The sequence below is a fragment of the Spermophilus citellus genome, assembly GCF_964194105.1.
Source record: "Spermophilus citellus genome assembly, chromosome: 11".
Lineage (NCBI taxonomy): Eukaryota > Metazoa > Chordata > Mammalia > Rodentia > Sciuridae > Spermophilus > Spermophilus citellus.
In genome coordinates this window covers 92505603-92523397 of record NC_138192.1, presented here as the reverse complement: position 1 = coordinate 92523397, position 17795 = coordinate 92505603, and the positions used below count along the sequence as shown (strand labels likewise).

At 37.1% G+C, this 17795-nt stretch overlaps 1 protein-coding gene across 1 annotated transcript; it reads left to right on the top strand.

Moving 5' to 3' along the window:
* Window positions 1–586: 586 nt before the first annotated feature.
* Window positions 587–1073, top strand: LOC308630533 (cytochrome c oxidase subunit NDUFA4-like). The gene has a single exon (XM_081260629.1). The coding sequence runs from the start codon at window positions 667–669 to the stop codon at window positions 910–912; it is 246 nt and encodes an 81-aa protein (XP_081116755.1). The 5' UTR covers window positions 587–666; the 3' UTR covers window positions 913–1073.
* Window positions 1074–17795: the final 16722 nt, after the last annotated feature.

Genomic DNA, 17795 nt, shown 5'->3' with positions numbered 1-17795 from the left:
TCCCAAAAGCACCTTTTTAGAAGCTTAATCCAAAGCCAAGCAGGTGCCAAGCAGGTGCCCGAATTCACGATCGATCTGAAGAGGGCAGACAATGAGGAATCTGGTGACAAGATATAGGAGAGAAGGTTATAAGTACCAGGTAGGAAGGTCCTCTGAGCCAAAGCACATACTTTAATTTTTCTAGTAAGATAGAGGCTCTGGTATCTGGATAGAGAAATCTCTTAACGGTACTGACTTGGCCTGAAAAAAAAATACTGGCTTTGGGAATTTGGATTTCATTCTATTGGTAATAGCCATTGCAATCATTGATTGTGTTGTGTTTTGCTTTTCTTTAGCAGAGAAAAGTGGTGTGGAGGGGGAAATTCTGGGAAACAATATACAGAATGGATCAGAAAATTTAAAAAAAAAGATATTGAAATTGCATGAGATGAAAGGGACTGAAATGAAGGGTGACAGGGGAACTAGAAAGGAATGGATGTGTGTGTATGAGTGAGAAAACACAAATGAAGAGTCAGCAGGTCTTCTTGGTATCCGACTGAATATGAAAAGTAGAGAAAGATAAGCTTCAAAAATGACTCAGGCACAGCTTGGGTGCAGAGGCTGCTTGGTCTTGGGCCTGACAGGTTTTTCTTATCTCGTTTTGGGCCGGAGGCCTCTATTGCAAACATGCTCCACCAGATCATCACCAAGAAGCATCCAAGCTTGATTCCCCTCTTCGTATTTATTGGAGCAGGAGGTACTGGAGCAGCACAGTATGTGATGCGTCTGGCATTGTTCAATCCAGATGTCAGCTGGGACAGGAAGAATAACCCAGAACCCTGGAAAAAACTGGGTCCTAATGATCAATACAAGTTCTACTCAGTGAATGTTGATTACAGCAAACTGAAGAAAGAAGGCCCAGACTTTAAATGAAACATTTCACTGTAAAACTGCTTATGATAAAGGTCTTTGAGAAGCATCCGCACAATTTTCCACTTAACCAGGAAATATTTCCCCTTTAAATGCATGAAATCATGTTGATTTGTTGGAGTTTATTACACTGATTAATAAATCTCTGAAACTTGAAAAAAAAATGACTCAGGCTTCAGGTCTAAGTGAAGAGAAATGTTGAAGAGAAAATGTTGGCACCAGTTAGATGTAAGTCGGTGGCCTTTCTGTCAACTCCCCTTTCAAGATTTCCTTGAGCATATTTTGGTGGGAACAGCTGATTTTATGGAAGAGGATAAGATAAAAATGTTTGAATCAGATATTTTAAGCAGGGTAGACAAAGAATAAACTCTTGTAGAATTTCTTCTAAATAGATAGGAAATATAGTATAAGTAGAGTCCAACCAAGATATATGATTTTTCAAATAAACATTCTTTTAAATGTTTTTGCTAGTGTATTATAGACATACATAATAGTGGGATTCATTAGGACATATTCATAGATGCATATAACATGATTTTCTCCATTTCAATACCCATTACTTTTCTCCCTCTCCTCTTCCCTCCCTTCGCCCCCTTCCTCTACTTTCCTGGTCTCCCTTCTACTTATTTTTTTAATTGGTGCATTACAGTCATACATAAAAGAATTCATTGTGATATATTAATGCATGTATCTGACAGCATAATTTGGTCAGTTTTATTCTGCAGTTCCTCCCTTTTTCCAATCCTCCTCCTGCCGCTTGGGTCCCTTCCTCTACTTTTCTGTTCTCCCTTCTATTTTCATGAGGTCCCCCTTTTAAAAATTCTTTCCTTCTATCTTCTGCTTCTGAGAGAGACTTTTCAACCCTTGACTTTCTGAGTCTGACTTATTTCACTCAGCATGATGCCTTCCACTTTGATTCATTTACCAGCAAATGACATAATTTCATTCTTCTTTATGGCTAAGTAAAACTCCATTGTTTATTTACACCCCATTTTCTTTATGAATTTGTCTGTTGTAAGGCATATAGGTTGGTTCCATAACTTGGCTATTGTGTTGATGTCAACATTGTTATGTATTTATAACTACAGTATGCTGATTTTAGTTCTTTTGGATAAATACCAAGACAGATAGCTGGTTCAAATGGTAACTCCATTCCTGGTCTTTTGAGGGCTCTCCATACTCCTTTCCAAAGTGGTTGTACTAATGTATGAGTGTACCTTTGGCCCCACATCCTCATCAGCAATTATTATGATTTGTATTCGGATGGTTGCTCTTTTAACTGAAGTGAGATAAATCTAGATGCCATTTAGATTTATGTTTCCTGATTGCTAAGGATGGTGAACATTTTTTCTTGTATTTGTTAGACATTTGTATTTCTTCTCTTGAGAAATATCTGTTTAGACAATTTGCTCACTTCTTGATTGGGTTATTTGGTTTTGTTTGGTTTTGCTTTATGGTGTTAAGTATTTTGAGTTCTTTGTGTATTCTGGATGTCAATCCCCTTTTGGAAGAATTGTTTGTTGGCAAAGATTTTCTCCTATTCTGTAGGCTCTCTCTTCAGTCATTTCCTTTGTTATGCAAAAGGAGCCAATTAATGTAAAGTCACCCCACTTACTGCTTCTTTGTTTACTTCTTGTGTTTCAGAGCTTTGTTAAGAAAGTTGGTGCCTGCACCAATTAGATTGTTGACTCTATGTTAAATCAATATTCTTTAGATATTGTTCCATATGTCATTAGTGGTAAGCTGATTTTTATTAACAAAAGTTGTATACTTCTTCACAAATACATAACATATATAATATTATTTGGCAATTAAAAAAATTGCATACCTCTTTATGTTCAAAAGAATTGATTTATTACAGTATGGGCTGTTTGGTGTTTATACACATTGAAGGCTTTTGTTTGTTTGTTTTGCAGTGCTGGGGATCAAAGCTTATGCATGGGCAGGCAGGTGCTCTACCACTTAACCGCACCCCAGTCCTGTACTGGTTGTTTTTGAACAGAATTTAATTTTTTAATACAACTCCTTGAATGATCAACCTGTGTCTATTGTAGTGAAGTAAAACTTCCCCTTTAGAATTTCTTTACAGCTGGGCCTGAGAATTAAATTGACACATGACAGACTGATGGGAGAAAAGCATACACATTCATTTAATGCAAATTTTACAAGGCATGGGTGCCTTCATAAAGAAGTGAAGACCCAAAGAAGCAGTTACAGTCAGTTTCTTATAAATAGAATTGGACAAAGAACAGTACATTCTGAGAACAACTAAATGATGTTGGGAGATTTAAAAGATTAATTATTTTGAACAAAATTCTCTCAGTTTCATTTCTTGTCTTTGATGATAAGAATGTCACGTTGGCTTTTAGTATAGGGAGAGTGTCTTTCACATGGAATTTCATCTGCATTTCAGAAACAGAAAATAGGTCAGAAGGAACTTCTTGCACCTGCTGTTTTTCATGTCCTTAATGCAAAGCAGTCAATATGCCAGAGTGATATATTTTAACTCCTTCACTATCAAAAGACATGGTGAAATAAAGAGAATCATAAATCTTAGTTTTAAGAAACCTTAGAATTACTTTTACCAGTATCTTTAAAGTTTAAATAAAAAACTACAAAACCAAAACAACAAAATGGAGCACAGAGACATTGTATCCAAGATTACATAATAATTCATAAAAGATTAAATTCTATAGGTCTGAAAGCTAAGACATGTAAATGATTCATTTCTGTGGATTAAAACTGTGTAAATTCCATATGAACCCATTTTGGAGTCTCTGCACAATTTCAAGGATTCTCCCTAAATTTCCTTCCCGCCCCCTACAAAGCGGATTAATCTGCACTCATTGCCCACACACTGTTGGACTGGAGTGAATGCCTAACCAAGGCTAAGCCAATCAGAGTCCTCCCCTTGTTTACAAGGGGCAGAGCAGGTGCGGATGCACAAATTCCCAAGTCTAGGACTCCCCTTTTGCTGAACAGGTCAAGGTAAAAAGCTGAGTGTTGTCAGTAGATGGGCTACACGCAGCAAGGCAACAAACCCTAGCTAATTGCAGCACAAAGGATCAGGGAAAAGTGTGGGCTTACTCCAACTGACTGGGTTGGGCTACCTTCCCTGGCCTCCGTGGGGAGGGGTGCACGAGGGCTCTGTTGCCACCTCTTCCTCAGTCCCTGTAGCTGTTGGTTCTCTTGTCCCCAGCTCCGCTTCCCAGCCTCCTCTACCTGAGGAGGGGAAGTCACAGTTTGGGTGTTCTTCTCCTTCTCTTTTCAATGTGTTATTAGGACAAAAATTCTATGCCTGTTTCTTTCAAGGCCTTTCAGCCCTTGTGATCCTTTTCTTTTCTCCATAAAGTCTACATCATTTAAATCAAAAGTTTTGACTCGCAGAACTTTTGTTTCTGATTGGCTATTACAAAAGAGCCTGTTTTATAAATCCAAAAAATAAAAAGGAAAACGAAAAAGCATGGAATGTTTATCTTCTCTCACCAGCTAAAACCATCCATGTCTTCTTTAAGTCAATGTGGAAAGTTCTGGGTGAGCAGTAGGAAGTACAAAGCAGACACACACACACACACACACACACACACACACACACACACACGTGTTTCCAGAGACTTGCTATTGCTGGCAGCCACACCCTACCCTATGAATTAGGGGGCAGGTAGAAACCAGTATGCAGAGATAATAATGAAGAACGCTCACCGTGACATGCAGAGAAACTAGTGGGAAGAGGGATATCATGGTTCCTGATACCTTTTAGGTTTTCTGTTTCAGTACAACTCAAGCTGCCCTTTCATGCTCGTGTCCTTAAACATCACTGTATTCTTGAAATAAATTGGTAATTTTTCTTAGGCTAACTCAAATGAGCCTATATTTTTAGCAATCAAACATGCTAATTAATACAGTTGTATAGTTTCAAAGCTAAGCTACATTTTCCCCAGCCATCTTTAAAAGAAAAATACGATAGAGATTAACATTAATATGCAGTTAAATGTTCCAAGAACTTTTGTTATGAAAGTCTGTATTGTTCATTGCTACTCTGGTTTACCGTTTCCATGATGAAGACGTCAGACTGTGGTGGAAACTTCAAGTTTTCTGTGTTGGGTCTGAAAGAGATCTGACCAAGACTACTTACCTACTTCCACCCTCCTGTGGTAAGGGGTAGTTGTGAGGCTATGGATATTTTCTCCATGTAAAGGCTTCCTCTCTGTTCATGAGGAAGTGTAGGAAGAGACTATCCCATGGAAACAAGCATCATAGCTCCATACTCAGCTGGCCACCATGAGGCTCTTGATTCTGTTCATTTCCTTTCTTTTATTCAAAGTCTGTCTGCCACATACTAGCAATAAAAGTCCTTAAGAACCCTATTATTTTCACTTGCCCATGCAAGTCTCCTTTTGGGGAATTGTGCTCCTCTAGCTCCTATTGAGAAGGCAGTAATACTAACCAACTTCTCTCAGCTCACTGGAACATATCCCTGCCTAAAACTGGAACAGTCAAATATTCCCTGCAGGAAATTTGGAATTGGGCTTTAGAGACTCCAGTCAGTCTTTGTTAAGGACTAGAAAGAAAGTTGTTGCAGGGCTGAGCTGGGTAGCTGTGAGAATAAACATCTTGAAGCAGACATTGCTCATCTGAGAAACAAAGCAGATGTGAAGAGGGAAGAGGAAATTAGGGACCATTCAGCCTCCTCCAGAGAGGAAGAAAATAACCATTTCTTCTCAATTTCCCAGCTTCTTGGTTCTGGTTCTTTCTGAGGCTGGTCTATGCTTCCTGTCCTTGGGTTCCTTTAGATATTCTCATATTCTTCAAAGAAAATTTTCTTTGTGCTTAAATTAATTTGAAAGCACTCTATTCCAGTCAACCACCATATATCTAGCCTATAACTCTCTGTAAGGGGTCAGTCATTAATTGGTAGAATATGTAACTCGTTGCCCATTCATCTGATTTTCAAAACAGGCTGTATCAAGAAAAAGACATGATCTAAGTTTATTTCTTCTCATTCCATGTATCTTTTCAGAGCAAAAAATGGAATTTCCATTTCTTAAATTTGCTTTTTTAATATGAACAGAGATTAAAGAATTTGCTTTACAAAGTGGTAGTATATTTTAGTTGTAGGCCTAGATGTGGGAGCCAAAAAATTGTCTATCCTTAAGATATGGAATGACAGACTTAGCAGTTTTCGTTTTAAATAATATTGAGGGGCTCAGATCCTTTTTCACATGACTTTCATCTGTGAAGTGACCTTGTCCTTAGCCTGAGAAAGTTCCTAACAGCAGCAGGCTTTCAGTTAAACTTTAATGAATTAAAATGCTAACTGAAAATGGAATTCCATCGTTGTCCAAAATGATAGAGACTGATTAGTTATAGCATTCCTAGATAATTTTTAGTTTGAGATCAACTAGGTTAGGGTTTATTAACCTGGAGTCCATTATATATTAAGTTTGACTGTGAACCTCAAATCTATGCAGAAGTTGAAGTCTGTGCACATTGTCATTCGAGTATCAATGTGCTTCATCAACTTTCCCATGGGGCATATGACACAATTAACAATCAGTAAAAGTCCACCCCCTTTTAATATAGGGAGAAACTGAGGTCCAGCAAAGATAAGACTTGATAAAGTCACTTGTAAAGACAATGGTAGAGCCAAGGGCTGGAATCCAAGCATTGGAACCTTAGTCAATGTTCTTTCTCTGTATGATAGCACTCCCAAGTGCTTTAATAAGAGCTGCTTGGAAGACAGATTGTAACAAATAAGCAAAGCATGCTCTTTAATGGCAGGAGAAGGTTGCAGATGCTAAATTTTTTTTCCCTCAGTGAATACTAACAATTAAACATTAATGATTGAGCCTCATGGATTCTTGGAGATATGCACGCAATCAGGTAAGAAAGTATTTGCACCTCCTAAAGGGGAGTGACAATCTTAGGGCATCTTTATGTTTTTTATGTGCCATAGTCCCAAACAAAATCCTGGGATTCAAAGAGCATCTCTTATGATTCATGTCTCACAAATGAGAAAACTGAGGGTCAAAAGGCTTCATAACTTCTTAAAAGCCTCATCACCCCAAAATAAAACCAATTGCAAAAAGGAGGCTATTTGACCCCCAGTCCTTTGGTCTTTGAACTATCAAAGTGCACTTTTTTGAGCAAGAGAAATGCAATTATAGAGGAAAGAAAAATTGACTTCTTGATGGTAGTAAAAAGTGGTAGATGAGGCTCAAATTCAAGTGTCCAGAATTTTCTCTGACCAACAATAGTTAGATATTTTTCATGGTTTTGTTATTGTTGTAGGTAATAAAAACCTCATTTTGCAGACAGGAAGGGTGATGAAGAAGAATAAGTACTGGGCTAGGGAGATAGGACCTGGGGTCCCACCCTGGCTCTGCCACTGTTGGCTATGAGACCTTTAAGTCACTTAACAACGGAGCCTGGGTTCATTTTGGGAATTGAGCAGATTATCTCAACAACCTTTGCTCTTCAATAAAAAGATTCTTTGATTCTTCTATCTGTATGTATCACAGCCCTTGTGATAACCTCTGCCTTAGGATTCTGGTGTTGCACTTGTCGTCAAACTACATTGTAAGAGAATTAGAGAATGCAGAGAATTTTAAAAGCCACTTTTACTAAGTCAAAAACAGGGTAAGTCTAACTTCCTTAATTCACAAGTCTTAATAAAAGTTAATTACTTTGTACTTCAGCTCAAGAATACCAGGTTGTAGGGCTAGAGTTGTGGCTCAGTGGTAGAGCACTTGCCTAGCATGTGCAAGATACTGGGTTCAATCCTCAGTTCCACATAAAATAAATGTATTGTGTCCACCTACAACTAAAAATAAAAATTAAAAAAAAAAGAATACCAGGTTGTACATTACTTAAATCTTAAAATTGCAAAACTCAGTATTCCCAGTTCTGATGTTCTTTGCTTTTGGGCATGTCTTTCCTTCCTAGATAAGTGGCTGGTAACATGTTCCTTTTTAGGCTGGTTAGTCACTCTAAGGAGAAGCTAAGAGCAGATGCAGCAAGTTGACTTTCATGGCATTAAGTCATCAAAATCTATTTCTGAGAAATCAGGGAGAACTTGATTAGACCAAACTCCAGTTACTATAGTGGTCTAGTCATAACTCAAAGCTGACATTAGCATGAGAAAAACAAATACATTTTAGGGATTTAAACATCTTTCAATTTAAAAACATATTGATCAACTATTACTATTGTGTTCTAAAAATTCTATTTGTGCCTTGATTTTTACTACCTATTTTTTTTAAAAAATATTTATTTATTTTTTAGTTGTAATTGGACATGATACCTTTATTTATTTATTTTTATGTGGTGCTGAGGATTGAACCCAGGGCCTCGAACGTGCTAGGTGAGCACTCTACCACTGAGCCACAACCCCGGACCTACTACCTATTTTTGAAGGCACAATAACCACAGATATGCAGTAATAAAAATAAATGAAATATTTTAAACCAAAGAAACTCCAGCCAGATGTCTATGAGGGTGGTCTGTGTCTTGGGTCAATAAAAAGTTATTTTGCAGAAACATGCAGAAAACAAAGAAAAAAAAACTAAATATTTTCTTTTACATCAATCTGTGCAGATGTAAAATTTAGGTGTTATCCAATCAGTTGTTTGATGGATTCTTCTTCAGCCTTTTGAGGAACAGACTGTTGGGGACTGGGGTGAGGAGTTTAAATATTCTAGGTGTGCTGCATGATTCTGGCTTGCATATGAGTTTGGATGTATGAAATAGCTCTAAGTAAATCTAACCTTCTGTGAAAGAAGGAAGGATGTGGCATTTATCAAGGAACTGGTAAACTCTTAGATGTGAATAAAAGATTCCTTATATCAAGTTCATTACTAATCTTCATATTGTTTATCAGTATGTTGTGTTTTACTTTAGCAAATTACATTAAATGATTGCCCTAATGATTCTTCCCAGTCACTCTGTTTGGTAGCACACTCTGAAAGTAAACGAAAACCTCCTTAATAATAAACTCCAACCTCCTGTCCTCATCCTTCTCGACTCTTACCTAATCTGACATTACTGACCAACTCAACTCTGTGGCCTCCAGGATGCTACTCCTCAGTTGTCCTTCCAACTAACTGCTTTTAGTGTCTTTGATGGCTCTTGTCATTCTACCTGCCTCATATGAGGTAATATTTCCCAGGGTTCTATCCTCAACCACCTTGTCTTGTTTTCAGGTTCTTTCATTCATTCATATGGGTTCAGCCATCTTTTATGAGACTCCCATTACTCTCAAATCTAAGATTCCAGTCTTGACCTGACCTCCAAGCTTTTACTTTTGACTTTTTAAAATTAGTTGTTCTAGGGAGAGAGAAGGGAAATTGCATGGAAATGGAAGGAGACCCTCAGGGTTATACAAAATTACATACAAGAGGAAGTGAGGGGAAAGGGAAAAATAATACAAGGGGGAGAAATGAATTACAGTAGAGAGAGAAGAGGGGAGGGGATGGGGGATAGTAGAGGATAGGAAAGGCAGCAGAATACAACAGACACGAGTATGGCAATATGTAAATCAATGGAAGTGTAACTGATGTGATTCTGCAATCTGTATACGGGGTAAAAATGGGAGTTCATAACCCGCTTGAATCAAAGTGTGAAATATGATATATCAAGAACTATGTAATGTTTTGAACAACCAACAATAAAAAAATAAATAAAAAAGAGAACTGTGATTAAAAAAATAAAATTAGTTGTTCTATGACAGTAGAATGCACTTTGACATATCATATATAATAGAGCATAATTTCTCATTCTTCTGGTTATACATGATGTAGAATCCCACTTACAGTTATATACGTACATAGGGTAATAATGTCTTAATTCATTCTACTATCCTTCCTACCCCTAGGCCACACCTCCTGCCCTTCCTTCACTACCCTGTATCTAACATAACTCTATTTTTCCCTAACCTCACCCCCCATTGTGGATTAGCATCTGTATATAAGAGAAAACATTTGGCCTTTGTTTTTTTGGGATTGGCTTATTTCGATTATCATGATATTCTTCAGCTCTGTCCATTTACTAGCAAATGCCATAATTTCATTCTTCTTTAAGACTGAGTAATATTCCATCACATATATACACCACACTTTTTTAAATCCATTTATCTGTTGAAGGGCACCTAGGTTGGTGCCGCAGTCTGGCTGGGCACAATTCAGGAGCCACTTGTCAAAAGAAACAAACTTTATTTTTAGAACTACAAACACCAAACAAAACAGCTCCTCAGGAAAAAACCCTCAGAGCCCAACTGCCGCCACGGGCTTCCCACAAGCCTCTCACCCACACAAGCCTCACCACCTCCCACAATCCTCCTGCTCTTGAGGCCGATTGGCTGGGTCGCATGGGCGGAGCCAAAGAAGTCCCCCAATGAGCAGCTTCATGGTCTGAAAGGGCAGGGAAACAGCCCAATGAACATCACCGCAGAGGAGCCAATCAGCTAGATGTTGCTGGGGCCGCTGTGAGCCAATCATCAGCTTTGCAGTCTGAAGGGCGGGGAAACAGCCCAATGAACATCACTGCAGAGGAGCCAATCAGCTAGATGTTGCTGGGGCCGCTGTGAACCAATCATCAGCCGGCAGCTGGAAGTTTGCTGGCAGCTGGAAGTTTGCTGGGGCCCCTTTGGCTGTGGCTCTCAACAGGTTGGTTTCATAGCTATTGTGAGTTGAGTTGCTATGAACATTGGTGTAGATGCATCAATTTAGTATGATGATTTTAAGTCCTTTGGTATAAACCAAGAAGTGGGATAGCTGGGTCAAAACTTTCACGTTTTCTGAGTAATCTCCATACTGCTTTCCATAATGGTTTCACTAATTTGTATTCCCACCAGCAATGTATAAGTGTACCTTTTCCCCTACATCCTTGCCAATAATTATTGTTGCTTGTATTCTTGGTAATTGCCATTCTGACTGGGGTGAGATGAAATCTTAGAGTAGTTTTGATTTGTGTTTCTCTAATTGTCCGAGATGTTGAACATTTTTTCATATATTTATTGATTGATTGTAAATTTCTTCTTCTATGAGGTGTTCAGTTCTTTAGCCCATTTATTGATTGGGTTATTTAGGGTTTTTTTTTTTTTTTGGTGTTAAGTTTTTTAATTCTTTATGTATTTTGGAGAATAATATTCTCAGGTGCATATGATAAAGATTTTCTCCCATTCTGTAGGCTGTCTCTTCACATTATTGATTATTTCCTTTGTTTTTTAGTTGAAATCCATCCCATTTATTGATTCTTGATTTTATGTCTTGCACTTTAGGAGTCTTGTTAAGCAAGTTAGATATAAGCCGACAGGTAAAGATTTGGGCCTACTTTTTCTTCTATTAGGTGCAGGGTCTCTCGTCTAGTGCCTAAGTCTTTGATCCATTTTGAGGTGAGTTTCATGTAGGATGAGAGATAGGGTTTGAATTTCATTTTGTTACATGCGGATTTTGAATTTTCCCAGTACCATTTATTAAATAGGCTATCTTTTCTCCAGTGAATGTTTTTGGCACCTTTGTCTAGTATGAGATAACTGTATTTATGTGGGTTTGTCTCTGTGTCTTCTATTCTGTATCATTCTATGTGTCTGTTTTGGTGCCAGTACCGTGCAGTTTTTGTTACTATGGCTCTGTGGTATAGTTTAAGGTTTGGTATTTTGATGCCTCCTGCTTCACTCTTCTTGCTAAGGATTGCTTAGCCTATCCTGGGTCTTTTATTTTTCCAAATAAATTTCATGATTGCTTTTTCTAGTTCTATCAAGAATATTGTTGGGATTTTAATTGGAATTGCATTAAATTTGTATAATGCTTTGTGTAGTGTGGCCACTTTGACAATATTAATTCTGCCGATCCAGGAGCATGAGAGGTCTTTCCATCTTCTAAGGTCTTCTTCAACTTCTTTCTCTAATGTTCTATAATTTTCTAACTTTTCCAATCTCAATTTTTGTTTCCAAATAAATCCTAAATAGCTCCATTATGATAAACTGAAGCCCCCTCAAACTAACTCTGTCCCAAACACTGCCCCTTATCCCTCACTGTGGAAGACAGCATCCAAGACATTCCCCAGTGATCCCCATTTCATATCCTTGAGTGAAGACAGGATAGGTCTAGGAAGTGGGCATATTTGCCATCTTTACTATTTATCTTTCCAAATAATGCTGTGCTCAGTTATCAACATTTCAAGCTCAAGAGCTCAAGAATTGTATCATTTATTCTTATGGTCACTTTTTCCTTAGGTGTGCCTGAAAAGTGTTAATGATGAAAATTTTTGTTGTACTTAAGACCAAGTTTTAAAAATGTGTGTGTGTGTGTGTGTGTGTGTGTGTGTGTTTAAGAAAAATCACTATTTTTCCATCTAAAAAGAGACTCTCAATTAAAGAAAAAAATAAAGAACTATACTGATACTTAATTTTATCTCAAACTACCAGTATTTATATTGCTTACTTCTCAACTTTCCCACAATTATCTCACTGGACTCACACTGGCCTACATAAAAGAGCTAGAGGCAACCAATATTTTTTAAACATTTAATCTGATTTTCCTTCCTAATTACACAGAAACCAGAACAGAAACAACATATCACAAGGCAACTAATTCTTTTTCTAGGCATCAAGTCCCTAAACATCTTCATGGTTTTTCTTTTATAAAATAAGGATAATGCCATATTTGCTGGTTTGTAAATCAGATTAATTAGGTCACAACTGCAGTGATAAACAGACTTGTAACTAACTAACTTTCAGGTGTTGTCCCTAGAATTTTTTTTATTCAATATGGGAAAGAATATAGTTCATAATTATAAAATTAATTTTGCCCTTTTGTAATTTTAAAATAATGTGTGGGGCTAGGGTTGTGGCTCAGTGGCAGAGTGCTTGCCTTGCACATGTGAGGCACTGAGTTTGATCCTTAGTACCACATATGAAAATAAACAAAAATAAAGATATTGTGTCCATGTATAACTAAAAAATACTTAAAAAATGATTTGTGGGTGAAATTTGGAAAAGCAAATAAAGTTAAAATGAACCATATATACCTAACTTGTTTCTGTCTCCAAATCCCTTCTTCTTCCCTGCCCCCTAAAAAACACACACAAAACACTTCAATCCTTAATCAGGGTTCTCTTGAGGTTTTCTCATAGGTTGTCAGTTTATGATTAGTGGGGGTCTTTCAAGAAAATGACTTCAAATTTTTTAAAAATCTTCAACTTCAACTGGGATCCACACTTTCTTTGATCCATTATTTCTTGCTTATTTGTTACTGCCTGTTTACATATGTGCTATTCACATATACAAATCCCAGATTGAACCATCCCAAACAAAATGTTGACACCAAACTCTCTTTTTCTTAAATTCTCTTTGATTAAGTGACATTACTATGCTCACCTTTCCTTAGGGTCATAACCATGGATAATTTTCATCAGTATGTCCCTTCCTCATGAGGAGGACATTTAATCTATGAAGTACTGCCATTTCATAAGCAGCCATCATAGTCTTCCTCTAGTGAACAATGGGTGTCCCTAATGGGTAGGAATGATGACTTATGTTCTTGCAAGTCCCAGTTCCTAACACTGCACCTGAATATTTTTATGCAGTTGGTTTAACAAATGTTTGCTAAATTATTATTCAATGATTGCATATCCTTCACTCTAGTTCCTCTTGATTCTTATTCTCACTGTGCAACTGAGTTCACTATGACCACCTGAATGTTGGACAATTGCAACAGAATCCTACTCACTCCATCCCTCCTCATGTACATCATAGTCCAAATCAAGCCCTGTGGACCTTCTTGGAATACTTCACAATATGGATACAACTTGTATTACTTTGAGATTATACTCCAAACATTTTTGGACTGTTTTACTCCTCTCCTCATACTTCCAATTGTTTTCCAAATTAAATGAGAACTTTGTATAACCTGAAGATTAATGCTCTATCTGATGTGTGAGGGGTAAAAATTCATTCCCAAGATGTAGGCTCTCTATTCACCTCACAGATTGTTTCTTTTGCTGAGGAGAAACTTTTTAGTTTGAGTCCACCCCATTTATTGATTCTTGATTTTAATTCTTACGCTATAGGAGTATTATTAAGGAAGTGGGGGCCTAATCCCACATTATGAAGATGCATCTTCTATTAGATGCAGGATGTCTGGTTTAATTCCTAGGCCCTTGATCCACTTTGAGTTTTGCGAATGGTGAGAGATAGGGGTTTAATTTCATTTTGTTGCATATGGATTTCCAGTTTTTCCAGTACCATTTGTTGAAGAGGCTATCTTTTCTCCAATGCATGTTTTTGGCACCTTTGTCTAATATAATTGTAATTGTGTGGGGTTAGTCTCTGTGTCCTCTATTCTGTACCATTGGTCTGCCAGGCTGCTTGGTGCCAATACCATGTTTTTTTTGTTACTATTGCTCTGTAGTAGAGTTTAAGGTCTGGTATAGTGATGCCACCCGCTTTACTCTTCCTGCTAAGGATTGCTTTAGCTATTCTGGGTCTCTTATTTTTCCAGATGAATGTCATGATTGCTTTATCTATTTCTATAAGGAATGTCATTGAAATTTTGATAGAAATTGCATTAAATCTGTAAACCACCATTAACCCAGCTATCCCTCTCCTCAGTCTATACCCAAAAGACTTAAAAACAACATACTACAGGGACACAACCATATCAATACTTATAGCAGCACAATTCACAGTAGCTAAACTGTGGTACCAAACTAGATGCCCTTCAATAGATGAATGGATAAAAAAATGTGGCATATATACACAATGGAATATTACTCAGCAATAAAAGAGAATAAAATCATGGCATTTGCAGGTAAATGGATGGAGTTAGAGAAGATAATGCTAAGTGAAGTTAGCCAATCCCCAAAAGCCAAACGCCAAATGTTTTCTTTGGTATAGGAGGCTGATTCATAGTGGGATAGGGAGAGGGAGCATGGGAGGAATAGACACAATTCTACATAGGGCAGAGGAGTTGGAGGGGAAGGGAGAGGGCATGGGGTTACTAATGATGGTTGAATGTGATGATCATTATTATCCAAAGTACATGTATGAAGACACAAATTGGTGTGAATATACTTTGTATACAACCAGAAATATGAAAAATTGTGCTCTATATGTGTAATAAGAATCGTAATGCATTCCACATATATAAATAAAAATATTTTTAAAAGGATTTTATTTTGTAGGCATTGTCTTCTCTATTGTTTCATCTCTAGTTAAAATTTTATTTAAATTCTCTGCTCTGGTTTCCTGATGGTATCTAAGTGTAACTCTTCTGCTCCTCTACTTGGGTCTTTCCAACATGCTAGTTCCAAAGCAGTGTGATGCCTTCCATTTCTTTGCTTCAATCCCTGCTTTCAGAATGGCAGTGTGATGCCTTCCATTTCTTTGCTTCAATCCCTGCTTTCAGAATGGCTTGATGGATGTCCTTTAAGTGGATTCTAGACACCACTACTGACTAGTTAATCAACATTCAGTTATTAATACAATCATTTTCACATATGGCTTAGTTGTTTCGATATTGGTGGATGCTTATGCTTTATCTGTATAAAGTGCTTACTGTGTAAAATGTTCATATATCACAGAGGCCACTCAGTTTACAAGATATTCAAGTTTAGGGTGCACACGGACTTTGGAATCAGACAAGTAGAGTGTTTTATTCAGTTATTTCACTGTTGTGACCAAAAGACCTGACAAGAATGATTAGAGGAAAAGTTTATTTGGGGGTTCAAGGTTTCAGAGGTCTCAATCCACGGACAGCCAACTCCAGTACTCTGAGCCCAATGTGAGGCAGGACATCATGGCCTAAATGTGTAGAAGACAGCAGCTGGAAATATGGCACCCAGGAAGAAGAGAAAAAGAGATAGCACCCCTCATCACAGACAAAATATAAACCCCAAGGGCACATCCCCATCTACCCAGCTCTTCTAGTCACACTCTACCTGCCTACAGTTACCACCAGTTCATCCCTATCAGGGGATTAATGCACTGATTAAAGCTCTCATAATCTAATCATTTCACCTCTAAACTTTCTTGAATTCTCTCATGCATGAGCTTTTGGGAACACCTAATATCAAAACCATAACATGGGCTATAGTGGCCCAAGTTCCTACTTACTAGCATGTAACTACTATTACTAGTCTTGAGATGTCCATTTTCTCATCTGCAAAATGGAGGTGGTAATACTTAATCTGAGGTTGTGGAGGATTAAATGTAAAGCAATTGGCCCCATGCTAGGAAGTGGTGGGTTTGACATACACACTACAGCAATTATTAATAGATTAAGAAAATGAGTTTTGGTTTTATGAGGTGGTGAATAAGGCAGAACTAGATCTTGCCTTTTAAATAAGGAACCATGTGAAAAAAAGTGACTTCTCCTATAAAACAACTATCATGCTTAAAGTCTTGGGAAATAGGATCCTTCTCTCTCCTCAGTTTTGAATATTACAATATATTAAAATTCTTCCTTAAAACAAAACAAAAAAATTAATTATAAAAACCCTAAAATTGGGGGTTGGGGTTGTGGCTTAATGGTAGAGAACCTGCCTAGCATGTGAGGCCCTGGTTTGATTCTCAACACCACATATAAATAAAAATAAAGGTCCATGACAACAAAGAGAAATATTTAAAAAATAAATAAAATTGTTCTTTTTGAGTAAGTTGGGTAGCCTCCAATTATAATACCTTCAATGTTAATTTAAGTGGAAATTACTTCTTAATATACCCTTAATATATAAGAAATGGAATTAAGGACTTAGCTGTGTGATATCCCTTTCTATCTCATATACAAGCTATCAGGTTACCTTCTTATCTATAAAAATTAGAAATTGTCCAATTTGAATTAGCTGATGTATATAAGAGAAAGTCACAAAATACATGGATGTGTTTTGATGATAGAAACATTGGCTGAATTCAGAAAGTTAAAGGGTATCTAGTCCATCGTAACTGTTATAGAAAAATCTCCGTATGTTGTCAGGGACCTGAAGATGAAATGTGTGTTTTAAGGGTTAGCATAACTAAAATCATGAGACTGAGGAGAGTCTACAGTATCAGAGTATGCTACCAAAGAAATCCCTTTGTGTTCTGGGAAAGATAACAGCAGGGTATGGTGTGAGACCACAGATGTTTGGTTTAACAATTCATAGCTAAGGATAGTAGGTAGTCTCAAAAATGCCTCCACTGAGCCAGTTACCAGTAAGATTCCACCTACGTATGTACTACTTAAATATCTTCCTACATACTCAGCCCTAAATGACCTGCCAATATAGGATATCTGTGACAGTTATGAGAGAATGGCCTTGCTTGCTTAGGATTGTGTGTGGGTGTTGAACATGACACTTTAAACATGAATTTATGAGGTGCAAACTTTTAATGCAAAGATGACTCATAAGGTTTCAGAATGTGTAAACATGAAGCACAATCTAATTTGTACCATCACTGGTGCTCACCCACAGCAAAACTACCCTGGGTTGATTACCAAATTGTTTGGACTACCTGGAAACTCACAAAATTTACCATTCTTAATAAGGCAATTATAAAGTAAAAATAGAGAAATACAGAAAATTCTGGAACTTAGAAGTATACGTCCTCATGTTTTCTCAATGTATATCAATGTAGCACTGTTTGGTGTAGGAGCTTAAGTCTTTAAGTTGTAACTAAATGAGATTGCCAGTTTCCTTCATTTATTTAAATTTAAAGAAACTGATCAAAGTGTATTAAGTGTAAAAACTAAAATTAGATTGCAATTTCTTACTGAAGTGTCTTATTGACTATGGTAATCTGTATACAGTGTGTGTGTATGTATATTATATGTATACATAAAATCACATACTTGATTATAAATTTTTAAATTTTTTGTTTTAGGTGGATACAGTTCTTTATTTTATTTTTA

What these genes read in the sequence shown, in the direction of transcription:
- LOC308630533 (XM_081260629.1), top strand. Translation starts at nt 667, where the DNA reads ATGCTCCACCAGATCATCACCAAGAAGCATCCAAGCTTGATTCCCCTC.